Source organism: Oncorhynchus tshawytscha, linkage group LG06 (assembly GCF_018296145.1).
Source record: "Oncorhynchus tshawytscha isolate Ot180627B linkage group LG06, Otsh_v2.0, whole genome shotgun sequence".
In the NCBI taxonomy this organism is placed as follows: Eukaryota; Metazoa; Chordata; class Actinopteri; order Salmoniformes; family Salmonidae; genus Oncorhynchus; species Oncorhynchus tshawytscha.
The window spans coordinates 2,499,810-2,515,142 of NC_056434.1; the positions used below are offsets into that span (position 1 = coordinate 2,499,810).

Below are 15,333 nucleotides of genomic sequence, written 5' to 3' on the forward strand. Positions count from 1 at the left end.
CGTATCCCTGACCTATCACAACCCAGAATCCCTGACCTATCACAACCCAGGTAGCCATCCCTGAATCACAACCCTAATCCTGACCTATCACAACCAGGTGGAGTGACTCTCGTATCCCTGACCTATCACAACCCAGGTGGAGTGACTCTCGTATCCCTGACCTATCACAACCCAGGTGGAGTGACTCTCGTATCCCTGACCTATCACAACCCAGGTGGACAGGTTGACACAGGACTGTGTCTCTGTCCTGAGGTGGAGGAACGGGGAATGTGTCAGGTACCTCGGCGGTGTTCATTAGGGCACAACTGTAGCAAAACATTCTGCAATGCAAAACAATGTGTTCTTATGAGACGAATTCAGGTACTGCTCCCCTGTTTTCCCCCAATTGAACAGGCCCCTCTTGTCTACAGTGGGACAGAAAGGTACAAAGTTGACTATTTTTTACTGAATATATATATAGATTGAACGAACTGAATTGATTTAAAGCTCAATCCATTCTTGTGTGTAAATAGTGGCAGTCATTTAAAATCTTCTGTATTAATCTGGACGAATCTCACCACATACCGTTGAATCTCAGATATTTTATTAAATGATAAAATAATCCAGTTTTCAGACTTTTTACTTTTCCTTCAGGACCATGTTTTATTTACCATGTTTGTACAACTGATCTGCAAGCTCATCGTCTGGTATCGCTCATCGTCTGGTATCGCTCATCATCTGGTATCACTCATCGTCTGGTATCACTCCCCCCTTTTATAAGTTGAAGCTCATCGTCTGGTATCGCTCATCGTCTGGTATCGCTCATGGTCTGGTATCACTCCCCCCTTTTATAAGTTGAAGCTCATCGTCTGGTATCACTCCCCCCTTTTATAAGTTGAAGCTCATCGTCTGGTATCACTCCCCCTTTTATAAGTTGAAGCTCAATTAGCACCTGCCTCCCCTGACCACCGGCTGGAGGGGAAACATAATAAACCTATTGCTTATGTTCATCTTGTCTGTCTTTCTCTCAAAGACCACACAGTGTACAGGCTGACTTAGTACTGCCAATAAATGACTATTCTGCTTTAATGTAAGGCCATCTGCATGTTTTAGTGTCACTAATGGGCATATTACAAACTGCAACAGCATTTGATATACTTGGGATATTTATTTTTTTTGTTTATCAAAATAAGAACATTGCAACATTATTTACAATTCATTTTACAAAATTGTGGAACAGCAGATTACAGTACGAGGTTCTGCTTTCAATGTACCAACAGAATGACATACTAGGGTCATTCATAGCATGTTCATTCAGTAGTTATCACACTTTTAATATTGAAATTATATAAAACTGTGTTTATGGCAACACTACACAGACCGCTTGTTAGAACAGTGACTTGTTGAGACCCCGATTTTATTCATTTAAATGAATAGAAATAACCCGAACCCCTTTTGTACCATAATGGCTTTTACCCATGCACTATTCTAAGTCCAATCCTTTTTGTTTGTCTTTTAGTCAAAAATACATAACAGCATGTAGCTTTTAGAAAATAACTATACAAATGTATATACAATGATCTCAATAGTTTGGGCCATCTATCAAGTTAATCTGTAACAACAACAACAACAACAGTTTACAAAATGTGGTTCCAAAAATCCAGCAAGACAAATCAAAAGGAGCGTTTCTGAAAAATGTAGCCCAGTAAATGTTCAACAGACCCACAAAATACAAAAAGGCCTGTACATCGTGTTACAGACGACGAGAACAAGCAGGCAATGAAATTTATCCCAAATGGCACCCTATACTTTCGACCGTAGGGTGCTATTTTTTGGGGGACAATACCAAAGATGATCTGTAACAGTATTGTTATCACCTCGAGGGCTATGAGCGTGTTGAGTTGTTAAAATACTTCTGATAAAAGTTTGTGTGGTAATGCAATTCTTATTCACGTAGAAATACAGTAGGTGGTCATAAACACGATAGTTTAACCAACACGAGGGTAGCAAAATTACAGTAATTTCCCCAAGAGTTATAAACACGATTGAACTATTCCAGTAACTTCCTCCAAGAGTTATAAACACAATGGTTTAACAAACAAAAGGATGACTAAATCCCCAGGTTTCTGAAAATCCTGGAAGCAGGAAGGTTAACACAGGCACGATACAAGGCAGTAACTTGTTTTGTGGTATAAAAAAAAAAAGAAATCAACCAATCCAACCTTTTAAACAGCATTATTAATCACACTTTTCTCTGACACAAAGTAAAAAATATGTATCTTGAAATGTATACAATCAAGACCGGCTTGTGACCAGCAGGCAAAAACAGTTGTGGACTAAAAACAGCAGGTGATCATGACAGTCCCGTCTAGAGCAACAGACCGGGATTCAACCCAAGGTGCGGTACAGAACAGAGCAGCACATTCTACTTGGTCATTTAGACTTGAGCTGAAGTGTAATATGAGTATTTTGTCATTTTTGGCCTGTATTTAGCGCAGTACCAATATGGCCACTAGAGGCCGCCACTCGCCAGTTGTGAGGTTACTTCCGGTGGCCGCACTATGGCAGTTGAGAAGTTTACCATTATCGGTCAACAGCACCGATAAATACATATTTATTTTGAAAGTAAGCGGGTGGGAAAGCACCATATTCAATTCAGTAATGTTTTCGGGAGGTCGTACATGTGTTTCCACAAAACGTATGAAAAGTCCGCTAGCCTACAAGCTAATGTAGCTGGTAGCCCCATAGCAACACTAGCTTCCTTTAGTAACGGTCCTTGACCAGCAACACTAACTTCCCTTAGTAACGGTCCTTGGCCAGCAACACTAACTTCCCTTAGTAACGGTCCTTGGCTATCAGGTGTCCGACATTGAGCATCAGCATTTGAGGAAATGCTTTGAAATCGATGAAAGCTGATTCTCTGCCCCATGGTGCGCTTGCTTTGCGTCAATTGTTGACGGTTCATTAGATCTTGTGAATTGAAATGCGAAAAAATGAAGTTACATTTGGTTGCATGTGGCCTCGACTTTATACACACACCACTGATTATTTTACTATGAGTTAAGAAGTCAAGAAGCTGCTACTACTACTTGCTAGGTTCACAATGTAAACTAAAGCAACGTGTGTGTATATAGAGGATTGTTTATTTAGTATAACCACTAACAACAATGTAACGTTTTAATTTGGACCAAAGCCAAGGAGAAATGGCTTGAATCGTGCAAGCTAACAGACCATCAACGACACAGTACAACAGTGGTGTGCAGAGCAGCATCTCGGAACTCATCGGTCTTTGGATGGTTCTATTGCAACACCGGGTTCTACTCCAATCAGATAAAAACAAGAGGACGAGGTTCCAGTGGGCAACAACACTGGACAATTTGAGGAGTGGAAACATCGCCTGGTCCGACGAATGCCGATTCCTGGTACATGGCAGTGTCAGGATTTGGCAGAAACTCATCGCCCCCCCAGTACAGGCTGGTGGCAGTGTCAGGATTTGGCAGAAACTCATCGCCCCCAGTACAGGCTGGTGGCAGTGTCAGGATTTGGCAGAAACTCATCGCCCCCCAGTACAGGCTGGTGGCAGTGTCAGGATTTGGCAGAAACTCATCGCCCCCAGTACAGGCTGGTGGCAGTGTCAGGATTTGGCAGAAACTCATCGCCCCCAGTACAGGCTGGTGGCAGTGTCAGGATTTGGCAGAAACTCATCGCCCCCCCAGTACAGGCTGGTGTCAGTGTCAGGATTTGGCAGAAACTCATCGCCCCCCAGTACAGGCTGGTGGTGTAATGCTGTGGGGAATGTTTTCCTGTCACACGTTCAGGTCTCTTCCAATTGAGCAACGTTTGAACACCACACAATCAATTTCCTGAAGAATTCAGGCTGTTCTGGAGGCAAAAAGGGTCTGACCCGGTACTAGATGGGTGTACCTAATAAACTGTCCACTGAGTGTATATCCTGTTTTTTTTGCAATATTTGTGAATTCGTTTATAATTTATTTATGAAATGGTAGCAGTTTACAGATGTTTGCTAAGTGGGTCAACAGCAAGACAGAAGCACCTACATTAAATACATTTTTCTTTCTTTCTAATTTTGAAGGTCTCATCTGTCATAACGCACTTTGGATTGAATCCTGGCCATACACCTTCCATGGCCCAACAACAACAACAAATCCCCCAAAAGGTCTCATGCTTTAACATCAGAATGGATTATAGAACCTATCAAAGCAAATCACAAAAAGCATTTAAGAGTTTTGTCTCAAGAAATGTGATTTTTTTTGTTGTTTTTTTTGTTGAAAAATTATGAAATGTATCTTTTCTAAAACCATAATTTGTCTTATCCTCTAGCTGGCAGCTATGGAAGGCTTTTCTAAAACCATAAAATAAGTGCATTTTTATTTGCATTGTATTTTGCTATTTAGGATATCTGAACTAAGGACCAGGGTCCAGTTTCCCGCTAGCGATGTAAGTCAGGTCTTATGACGATGTATTTAGGCTGGTCGGTAAACAACTTCCAACAATGGTTTTTGTGTTCTGCTCCAAAACAATGAACTTAGATGCTTTTGAGGAAACCGGACCCAGAGCACTTTGAAGCAGAGAATTCCTAGTTCTGTACCGTGATACGAGAGTGGTTGGTCAACAGGTGTGTGACAGAGGCAGGGCTTCAATCCAAGGCCCATTGCCGACAAGCGTACCGCACTCGACTTTTAATGATAATGGTAATGGTAATGATAATGTGCACTTGAGCCGACATCCACAGCGTTTACTGTAAAAGCGATCTCTGAACGTCATTGGTACAGTGCGCTTGTCAACAGTGCACCTTAGATTGAAATTCCATCCAGAGTGTGAGAGTTTCTATTCCCCCTCCTCCTTGATGCGCTGCTGCTTGTTGCGTCGGGAGTCCAGGTCGAAGGAGAAGTCGGACCAGTCGTCACGCGGAGGGAAGGAGATGGTCTGGCGCAGGGTGAAGCGCACGGCGTCGATGACCCGCTCGCCGCGGGCCTCGGAGGACCCTACGCTGACGGCGGAGGCCCCGCTGGAGGTACGCAGGATGTGGGGAGGAGGGGAGAACTCCATGCTCTGCCGGTGCTCCATGATGCCCTTCCAGATGACGTGCTGGAACTCCTGCGGGATCTTCAGCCGGGACAGGTCCTGTGGACGGGGATGACATCACACACTGGGGGTTAGTCTCTTTAGCCTCGTTTAGTTTTCTCTCTCAGGCTAGGGCCAGGGCCCCAGCAGGCAGCCCAATGCTCTCAGGCTAGGCCCAGGGCCCCAGCAGCAGCCCAATGCTCTCAGTCTAGGCCCAGGGCCCCAGCAGGCAGCCCAATGCTCTCAGGCTAGGCCCAGGGCCCCAGCAGCAGCCCAATGCTCTCAGTCTAGGCCCAGGGCCCCAGCAGGCAGCCCAATGCTCTCAGGCTAGGCCCAGGGCCCCAGCAGCAGCCCAATGCTCTCAGGCTAGGCCCAGGGCCGCAGCAGCAGCCCAATGCTCTCAGTCTAGGGCCAGGGCCCCAGCAGGCAGCCCAATGCTCTCAGTCTAGGCCCAGGGCCCCAGCAGGCAGCCCAAAAAGACCATTGTCTTACGTCAGATAGCACGATAAATCCGTCTGCAATGATAGTTCATGGCAACGCTGACGCGTTAGAATAACGCCATCTCCCAGAAGACAATGCTCTCAGGCTAGGCTCGGCGCCAGGCAGCCCAATGCTCTCAGGCTAGGCTCGGCGCCAGGCAGCCCAATGCTCTCAGGCTAGGCTCGGCGCCAGGCAGCCCAATGCTCTCAGGCTAGGCTCGGCGCCAGGCAGCCCAAAAAATGAAGAGTAGTTCTGATTACAAAAATAGACAAAGACGACTTGCAGATAAACGTTCCTTTTTTCATAAATGTTTATTTTTCTTGCCTTACACGAAGGCTCAGGCCTCCTGAAGCCAGCCGACCCTTCTCTCTGAGTTTAACCACACAGGTGCGTGCGACAGGCAAGGCCTCACCTCCAAGTTATAGTTCTCGATCTGGTAGATGTTGGTCAGGCCCTGTGCTGTGAAACAGTCCAGGCAGGCTGCGCAGCCCAGCCGCAGAAGAAAGCTGCAACGGGACACAGAGAAGGAAACGGGTTAGTAGTGAAAAATAGCACCACGGCATTCTTGTAATGACTGTATTAGACAAGACTGTTCAACGATACAGAGAGCTCTGTCAGATCCAATACAGAGAGCTCTGTCAGATCCAATACAGAGAGCTCTGTCAGATCCAATACAGAGAGCTCTGTCAGATCCAGTTATTTAGAACCATGTTAGTTAGAGCGGTTCAGGTTTTGGTGACAACTAGCGCTAGGAAACGCTTTTAAAGCCGTGTTGAAATTGTTCTGTTAATATTGTGTCTCGTCCTGACTTTTTATAGAGCCCACAACTGTCCAAGAGCATCAACAGATGTGTGTTATCAGTGGTGGCTGGTGCCACTTTTGATTTATTTATTTTTTAAATCGGAGGACGGGCTCTTAGTAATGGAATGAATGAAACATGATCAAACAGAGATACTGTAAAGCCATTCCAGCCATCACTATGAGCCGTCCTTCCTTCACCAGCCTCCACTGGTGGTTGTTTAGCTAGGTACCTGGAGATGCTGCTGTCCATGGGGTAGGGAGGCGGGGGGGTGCAGTGGGAGCTGGGCACCATGGGTAACTGGGGCTGCAGGATGTGGGCGGGGCTCAGGGCCGACATGTCAGCATTCATAGCCATGTGGCCCATCATCGGAGTCACTAGAGAAACCATAGAGATCATAGTTTTATCTCTATAAAAGGAAGCAATCTACTGTTAGCCAATGTGGCCAATCGTCAGAGTCACTAGAGAATCACATGGACTTGTGTGAGTGACTCTTAAAGGGCGTAATTTGACATTTTTTAAATGTCAAATGTATCTCCAGCACCATTACTATGGTTCAGATATTTATGTAGATTAGGGGCAGTGAGCGTCACTCCTAGAAACAAGATTCTGTGAGCGGTACTCTTTAAAGCCACAATCTGTCATTTGTTTTTTTCAGCCCTAAGGGATGAGGCTGGACAAATGTAAGAACTCTTAACGGTCTCTGAGATTGTGTATTATCTACATAAGATAGACGGGGCGGGCGGGGGGGGCGGGCACCTCGGCAACAATACATGAGGTGGAGGAGGAGAAGGGGAACATGCTCAGCCATCTACCGTCTTACTAAAATAGTGAAAGGGCAACGCCAAGAATAATACATGTCCTGAGAACAGGACAAGGACCTGCAGCGAGACAGACAGGGACCTCTAAACAGGACAGGGGCCTCTAGACAGGACAAGGACCTGCAGCGAGACAGGACAGGGACCTTTAGACAGGACAGGGGCCTCTAGACAGGACAGGGGCCTCTAGACAGGACAAGGACCTGCAGCGAGACAGACAGGGGCCTCTAGACAGGACAAGGACCTGCAGCGAGACAGGACAGGGACCTCTAGACAGGACAAGGACCTGCAGCGAGGCTCCAGAGGGGAGGAACAGAGTCCCACAGGGATTTTTAAAATTTATTTTACCTTTTATTTAACTAGGCAAGTCAGTTAAGAACACATTCTTATTTACAATGACGGCCTGGGAACAGTGGGTTAACTGGCCTAGGAACAGTGGGTTAACTGGCCTAGGAACAGTGAGTTAACTGGCCTAGGAACAGTAAGTTAACTGCCTTGTTCAGGGGCAGAACGACAGATTTGTACCTTGTCAGCTCGGGGATTTGATCTTGTAACCTTCCGGTTACTAGTCCAACGCTCTAACCGCTAGGCTACCTGCCGCCCCATTGACCCAGAGGAGGAAGCGTTCTGACAGGGGGCTGAGAGTTGAATAGTGACAACCTACACATCCCTCCCATTGCCACTTGCGCCCAGACAGATACAGCTATCCTCCCTGACGCGTGTCACATGATCGGCTCAGAGGGGACGTGATACTGGAGTTGGCGGGGCAGGGGAGTTATGACAGGGACCCAGACACAAAGACAGGATAGGGGCCTCTAGACAGGACAGGGGCCTCTAAACAGGACAGGGGCCTCTAGACAGGACAGGGGCCTCTAAACAGATCAAGTGAGACAGGGGGAGCAGAATCTCTCTATACAAAGGGGTAAGGCACACTTACTGTCAGTCAGGCCTTGGGCCATGGAGGAGGGGGTGAGGGTGTTGCGTTGCTGGGGGTTGATGAGCTGGCTGACGGAGGGGAGCTTGTTGACCTTGCCGTGGGGGGGAGGAGGGGAGCTGGAGCCATACTGGGGCTGGGGGGCCATGGCGCTCCTGGGGCAGGGGAGAGGAGGGTACAGTCCGTTACTCTCATCGCCCCAGAGATCCCATCTTTAACGACAAAGGGTCAACCTGCCTGTTAGTTACAGTACAGTGGAATACAACATGTTAAGTTTTACTGTTCAGTATAGTGAACATTGACAAGGTTAGGTAATCATTTTTGACAGATTGTGTAGCTGATGTTATTCTCAAACATGAATCTCTTACACGCCAACGTGTTTTCAACACGACCGGAAATTATTCAATTGAAGCACGCCATAGAAACTCAAAGCATCTCTCTGTGACTATAAAGTTTACATGTCATCTAAGTATGTGTGCTGATCTGATTTGAATCTACGTCAACTGTCGATAGCAGACGTTTTGGAGTCGTCAAAATCGGGGAGCAGCTGCTCTTGCCGCCGCCCACTCTCCTTAGACGTTCAGAACATCTAGACTATATACGAATAATGAAGCTCATTAAACAACATTCAATTAAACGGAGGTGACATCTATCATCCTAACAGAGGTGTAGATTACATCTATCATCCTAACAGAGGTGTAGATTACATCTGTCATCCTAACAGAGGTGTAGATTACATCTGTCATCCTAACAGAGGTGTAGATTACATCTATCATCCTAGTGGAGGTGTAGATTACATATATCATCCTAGTGGAGGTGTAGATTACATGTATCATCCTGTAGATTACATCTATCATCCTAATGGAGGAGTAGATTACATGTATCATCCTGTAGATTACATCTATCATCCTAGTGGAGGTGTAGATTACATGTATCATCCTAATGGAGGTGTAGATTACATCTGTCATCCTAATGGAGGAGTAGATTACATCTGTCATCCTAATGGAGGAGTAGATTACATCTGTCATCCTAGTGGAGGTGTAGATTACATCTGTCATCCTAATGGAGGAGTAGATTACATCTATCATCCTAGTGGAGGTGTAGATTACATCTGTCATCCTAATGGAGGAGTAGATTACATCTGTCATCCTAGTGGAGGTGTAGATTACATCTATCATCCTAATGGAGGTGTAGATTACATCTATCATCCTAATGGAGGTGTAGATTACATCTATCATCCTAATGGAGGTGTAGATTACATCTATCATCCTAGTGGAGGTGTAGATTACATCTATCATCCTAGTGGAGGAGTAGATTACATCTATCATCCTGTAGATTACATCTAACATCCTAGTGGAGGTGTAGATTACATCTATCATCCTAGTGGAGGTGTAGATTACATCTATCATCCTGTAGATTACATCTATCATCCTAATGGAGGTGTAGATTACATCTGTCATCCTAGTGGAGGTGTAGATTACATCTATCATCCTGTAGATTACATCTATCATCCTAATGGAGGTGTAGATTACATCTATCATCCTAGTGGAGGTGTAGATTACATCCATCATCCTAATGGAGGTGTAGATTACATCCATCATCCTAGTGGAGGTGTAGATTACATCCATCATCCTAGTGGAGGTGTAGATTACATCCATCATCCTAGTGGAGGTGTAGATTACATCCATCATCCTAGTGGAGGTGTAGATTACATCTATCATCCTAATGGTGGTGTAGATTACATCTATCATCCTAATGTAGGTGTAGATTACATCTATCATCCTAATGGAGGAGTAGATTACATCTATCATCCTAACGGAGGTGTAGATTACATCTATCATCCTAATGGAGGAGTAGATTACATCTATCATCCTAACGGAGGTGTAGATTACATCTATCATCCTAGTGGAGGTGTAGATTACATCTATCATCCTGTAGATTACATCTATCATCCTAGTGGAGGTGTAGATTACATCTATCATCCTAGTGGAGGTGTAGATTACATCTGTCATCCTAGTGGAGGTGTAGATTACATCTATCATCCTGTAGATTACATCTGTCATCCTAATGGAGGTGTAGATTACATCTAACATCCTAGTGGAGGTGTAGATTACATCTATCATCCTAGTGGTGGTGTAGATTACATCTATCATCCTAATGGAGGTGTAGATTACATCTATCATCCTAACGGAGGTGTAGATTACATCTATCATCCTAATGGAGGTGTAGATTACATCTGTCATCCTAGTGGAGGTGTAGATTACATCTATCATCCTTTAGATTACATCTATCATCGTAATGGAGGAGTAGATTACATCTATCATCCTAATGGAGGAGTAGATTACATCTATCATCCTGTAGATTACATCTATCATCCTAGTGGAGGTGTAGATTACATCTATCATCCTAGTGGAGGTGTAGATTACATCTATCATCCTAATGGAGGAGTAGATTACATCTGTCATCCTAGTGGAGGTGTAGATTACATCTATCATCCTAATGGAGGAGTAGATTACATCTATCATCCTGTAGATTACATCTATCATCCTAGTGGAGGAGTAGATTACATCTATCATCCTGTAGATTACATCTATCATCCTAATGGAGGAGTAGATTACATCTATCATCCTAACGGAGGTGTAGATTACATCTATCATCCTAGTGGAGGTGTAGATTACATCTATCATCCTGTAGATTACATCTATCATCCTATCTATCATCCTAGTAGTGGAGGTGTAGATTACATCTGTCATCCTAGTGGAGGTGTAGATTACATCTATCATCCTGTAGATTACATCTGTCATCCTAATGGAGGTGTAGATTACATCTAACATCCTAGTGGAGGTGTAGATTACATCTATCATCCTAGTGGAGGTGTAGATTACATCTATCATCCTAATGGAGGTGTAGATTACATCTATCATCCTGTAGATTACATCTATCATCCTAATGGAGGTGTAGATTACATCTGTCATCCTAGTGGAGGTGTAGATTACATCTATCATCCTGTAGATTACATCTATCATCCTAGTGGAGGTGTAGATTACATCTGTCATCCTAGTGGAGGTGTAGATTACATCTATCATCCTGTAGATTACATCTATCATCCTAGTGGAGGAGTAGATTACATCTGTCATCCTAGTGGAGGTGTAGATTACATCTATCATCCTAATGGAGGTGTAGATTACATCTATCATCCTAGTGGAGGTGTAGATTACATCTATCATCCTAGTGGAGGTGTAGATTACATCTATCATCCTAGTGGAGGTGTAGATTACATCTATCATCCTAGTGGAGGTGTAGATTACATCTATCATCCTAATGGTGGTGTAGATTACATCTATCATCCTAATGTAGGTGTAGATTACATCTATCATCCTAATGGAGGAGTAGATTACATCTATCATCCTAACGGAGGTGTAGATTACATCTATCATCCTAATGGAGGAGTAGATTACATCTATCATCCTAACGGAGGTGTAGATTACATCTATCATCCTAGTGGAGGTGTAGATTACATCTATCATCCTGTAGATTACATCTATCATCCTAGTGGAGGTGTAGATTACATCTATCATCCTAGTGGAGGTGTAGATTACATCTGTCATCCTAGTGGAGGTGTAGATTACATCTATCATCCTGTAGATTACATCTGTCATCCTAATGGAGGTGTAGATTACATCTAACATCCTAGTGGAGGTGTAGATTACATCTATCATCCTAGTGGTGGTGTAGATTACATCTATCATCCTAATGGAGGTGTAGATTACATCTATCATCCTAACGGAGGTGTAGATTACATCTATCATCCTAATGGAGGTGTAGATTACATCTGTCATCCTAGTGGAGGTGTAGATTACATCTATCATCCTTTAGATTACATCTATCATCCTAATGGAGGAGTAGATTACATCTATCATCCTAATGGAGGAGTAGATTACATCTATCATCCTGTAGATTACATCTATCATCCTAGTGGAGGTGTAGATTACATCTATCATCCTAGTGGAGGTGTAGATTACATCTATCATCCTAATGGAGGAGTAGATTACATCTGTCATCCTAGTGGAGGTGTAGATTACATCTATCATCCTAATGGAGGAGTAGATTACATCTATCATCCTGTAGATTACATCTAACATCCTAGTGGAGGAGTAGATTACATCTATCATCCTGTAGATTACATCTAACATCCTAGTGGAGGTGTAGATTACATCTATCATCCTGTAGATTACATCTATCATCCTAGTGGAGGTGTAGATTACATCTATCATCCTGTAGATTACATCTAACATCCTAGTGGAGGTGTAGATTACATCTATCATCCTAGTGGAGGTGTAGATTACATCTGTCATCCTAGTGGAGGTGTAGATTACATCTATCATCCTGTAGATTACATCTGTCATCCTAATGGAGGTGTAGATTACATCTAACATCCTAGTGGAGGTGTAGATTACATCTATCATCCTAGTGGTGGTGTAGATTACATCTATCATCCTAATGGAGGTGTAGATTACATCTATCATCCTAACGGAGGTGTAGATTACATCTATCATCCTAATGGAGGTGTAGATTACATCTGTCATCCTAGTGGAGGTGTAGATTACATCTATCATCCTTTAGATTACATCTATCATCCTAATGGAGGAGTAGATTACATCTATCATCCTAATGGAGGAGTAGATTACATCTATCATCCTAGTGGAGGTGTAGATTACATCTATCATCCTAGTGGAGGTGTAGATTACATCTATCATCCTAGTGGAGGTGTAGATTACATCTAACATCCTAGTGGAGGTGTAGATTACATCTATCATCCTAGTGGAGGAGTAGATTACATCTATCATCCTAACAGAGGTGTAGATTACATCTATCATCCTGTAGATTACATCTATCATCCTAATGGAGGTGTAGATTACATCTGTCATCCTAGTGGAGGTGTAGATTACATCTATCATCCTGTAGATTACATCTATCATCCTAGTGGAGGAGTAGATTACATCTGTCATCCTAATGGAGGTGTAGATTACATCTATCATCCTGTAGATTACATCTATCATCCTAGTGGAGGAGTAGATTACATCTGTCATCCTAGTGGAGGTGTAGATTACATCTATCATCCTAATGGAGGTGTAGATTACATCTATCATCCTAATGGAGGTGTAGATTACATCTATCATCCTAATGGAGGTGTAGATTACATCTATCATCCTAGTGGAGGTGTAGATTACATCTGTCATCCTAGTGGAGGTGTAGATTACATCTATCATCCTAATGGTGGTGTAGATTACATCTATCATCCTAATGTAGGTGTAGATTACATCTATCATCCTAATGGAGGAGTAGATTACATCTATCATCCTAACGGAGGTGTAGATTACATCTATCATCCTAATGGAGGAGTAGATTACATCTATCATCCTAACGGAGGTGTAGATTACATCTATCATCCTAGTGGAGGTGTAGATTACATCTATCATCCTGTAGATTACATCTATCATCCTAGTGGAGGTGTAGATTACATCTATCATCCTAGTGGAGGTGTAGATTACATCTGTCATCCTAGTGGAGGTGTAGATTACATCTATCATCCTGTAGATTACATCTGTCATCCTAATGGAGGTGTAGATTACATCTAACATCCTAGTGGAGGTGTAGATTACATCTATCATCCTAGTGGTGGTGTAGATTACATCTATCATCCTAATGGAGGTGTAGATTACATCTATCATCCTAACGGAGGTGTAGATTACATCTATCATCCTAATGGAGGTGTAGATTACATCTGTCATCCTAGTGGAGGTGTAGATTACATCTATCATCCTTTAGATTACATCTATCATCGTAATGGAGGAGTAGATTACATCTATCATCCTAATGGAGGAGTAGATTACATCTATCATCCTGTAGATTACATCTATCATCCTAGTGGAGGTGTAGATTACATCTATCATCCTAGTGGAGGTGTAGATTACATCTATCATCCTAATGGAGGAGTAGATTACATCTGTCATCCTAGTGGAGGTGTAGATTACATCTATCATCCTAATGGAGGTGTAGATTACATCTATCATCCTAGTGGAGGTGTAGATTACATCTATCATCCTAGTGGAGGAGTAGATTACATCTATCATCCTGTAGATTACATCTAACATCCTAGTGGAGGTGTAGATTACATCTATCATCCTGTAGATTACATCTAACATCCTAGTGGAGGTGTAGATTACATCTATCATCCTGTAGATTACATCTAACATCCTAGTGGAGGTGTAGATTACATCTATCATCCTAGTGGAGGTGTAGATTACATCTGTCATCCTAGTGGAGGTGTAGATTACATCTATCATCCTGTAGATTACATCTGTCATCCTAATGGAGGTGTAGATTACATCTAACATCCTAGTGGAGGTGTAGATTACATCTATCATCCTAGTGGTGGTGTAGATTACATCTATCATCCTAATGGAGGTGTAGATTACATCTATCATCCTAACGGAGGTGTAGATTACATCTATCATCCTAATGGAGGTGTAGATTACATCTATCATCCTAGTGGAGGTGTAGATTACATCTATCATCCTGTAGATTACATCTATCATCCTAGTGGAGGTGTAGATTACATCTATCATCCTGTAGATTACATCTATCATCCTAGTGGAGGTGTAGATTACATCTATCATCCTAGTGGAGGTGTAGATTACATCCATCATCCTAATGGAGGAGTAGATTACATCTATCATCCTAGTGGAGGTGTAGATTACATCTAACATCCTAGTGGAGGTGTAGATTACATCTATCATCCTAATGGAGGTGTAGATTACATCTATCATCCTAGTGGAGGTGTAGATTACATCTATCATCCTAATGGTGGTGTAGATTACATCTATCATCCTAATGTAGGTGTAGATTACATCTATCATCCTAATGGAGGAGTAGATTACATCTATCATCCTAACGGAGGTGTAGATTACATCTATCATCCTAATGGAGGAGTAGATTACATCTATCATCCTAACGGAGGTGTAGATTACATCTATCATCCTAGTGGAGGTGTAGATTACATCTATCATCCTGTAGATTACATCTATCATCCTAGTGGAGGTGTAGATTACATCTATCATCCTAGTGGAGGTGTAGATTACATCTGTCATCCTAGTGGAGGTGTAGATTACATCTATCATCCTGTAGATTACATCTGTCATCCTAATGGAGGTGTAGATTACATCTAACATCCTAGT

The 15,333-nt window shown here is 43.1% G+C and overlaps 1 protein-coding gene and 1 long non-coding RNA gene across 8 annotated transcripts in view; one reads left to right on the plus strand and one right to left on the minus strand.

Moving 5' to 3' along the window:
- The first annotated feature begins 91 nt into the window (after window positions 1–91).
- LOC121846644 lies at window positions 92–987 on the plus strand. Its single transcript, XR_006083550.1, has 2 exons — window positions 92–175; window positions 215–987. It is a non-coding gene; the product is annotated as an uncharacterized LOC121846644 (long non-coding RNA).
- A 140-nt stretch (window positions 988–1,127) lies between these two features.
- tp63 (tumor protein p63) overlaps window positions 1,128–15,333 on the minus strand; it is a 137,574-nt gene continuing 123,368 nt past the window's right edge. For 4 of the 7 annotated variants that reach the window (XM_042322835.1, XM_042322836.1, XM_042322839.1 and 1 more), the window contains 4 exons: window positions 8,099–8,307; window positions 6,576–6,720; window positions 5,957–6,050; window positions 1,128–5,124 (listed from right to left, as the gene is read on the minus strand). In XM_042322835.1, coding sequence (XP_042178769.1) covers window positions 4,828–5,124; window positions 5,957–6,050; window positions 6,576–6,720; window positions 8,099–8,307 — 745 coding nt within the window. In that variant the 3' untranslated portion in view covers window positions 1,128–4,827. The remainder of the gene's footprint in view (window positions 5,125–5,956; window positions 6,051–6,575; window positions 6,721–8,098; window positions 8,308–15,333) is intronic. The other 3 variants (XM_042322837.1, XM_042322838.1, XM_042322841.1) reach the window with 2 other exon arrangements.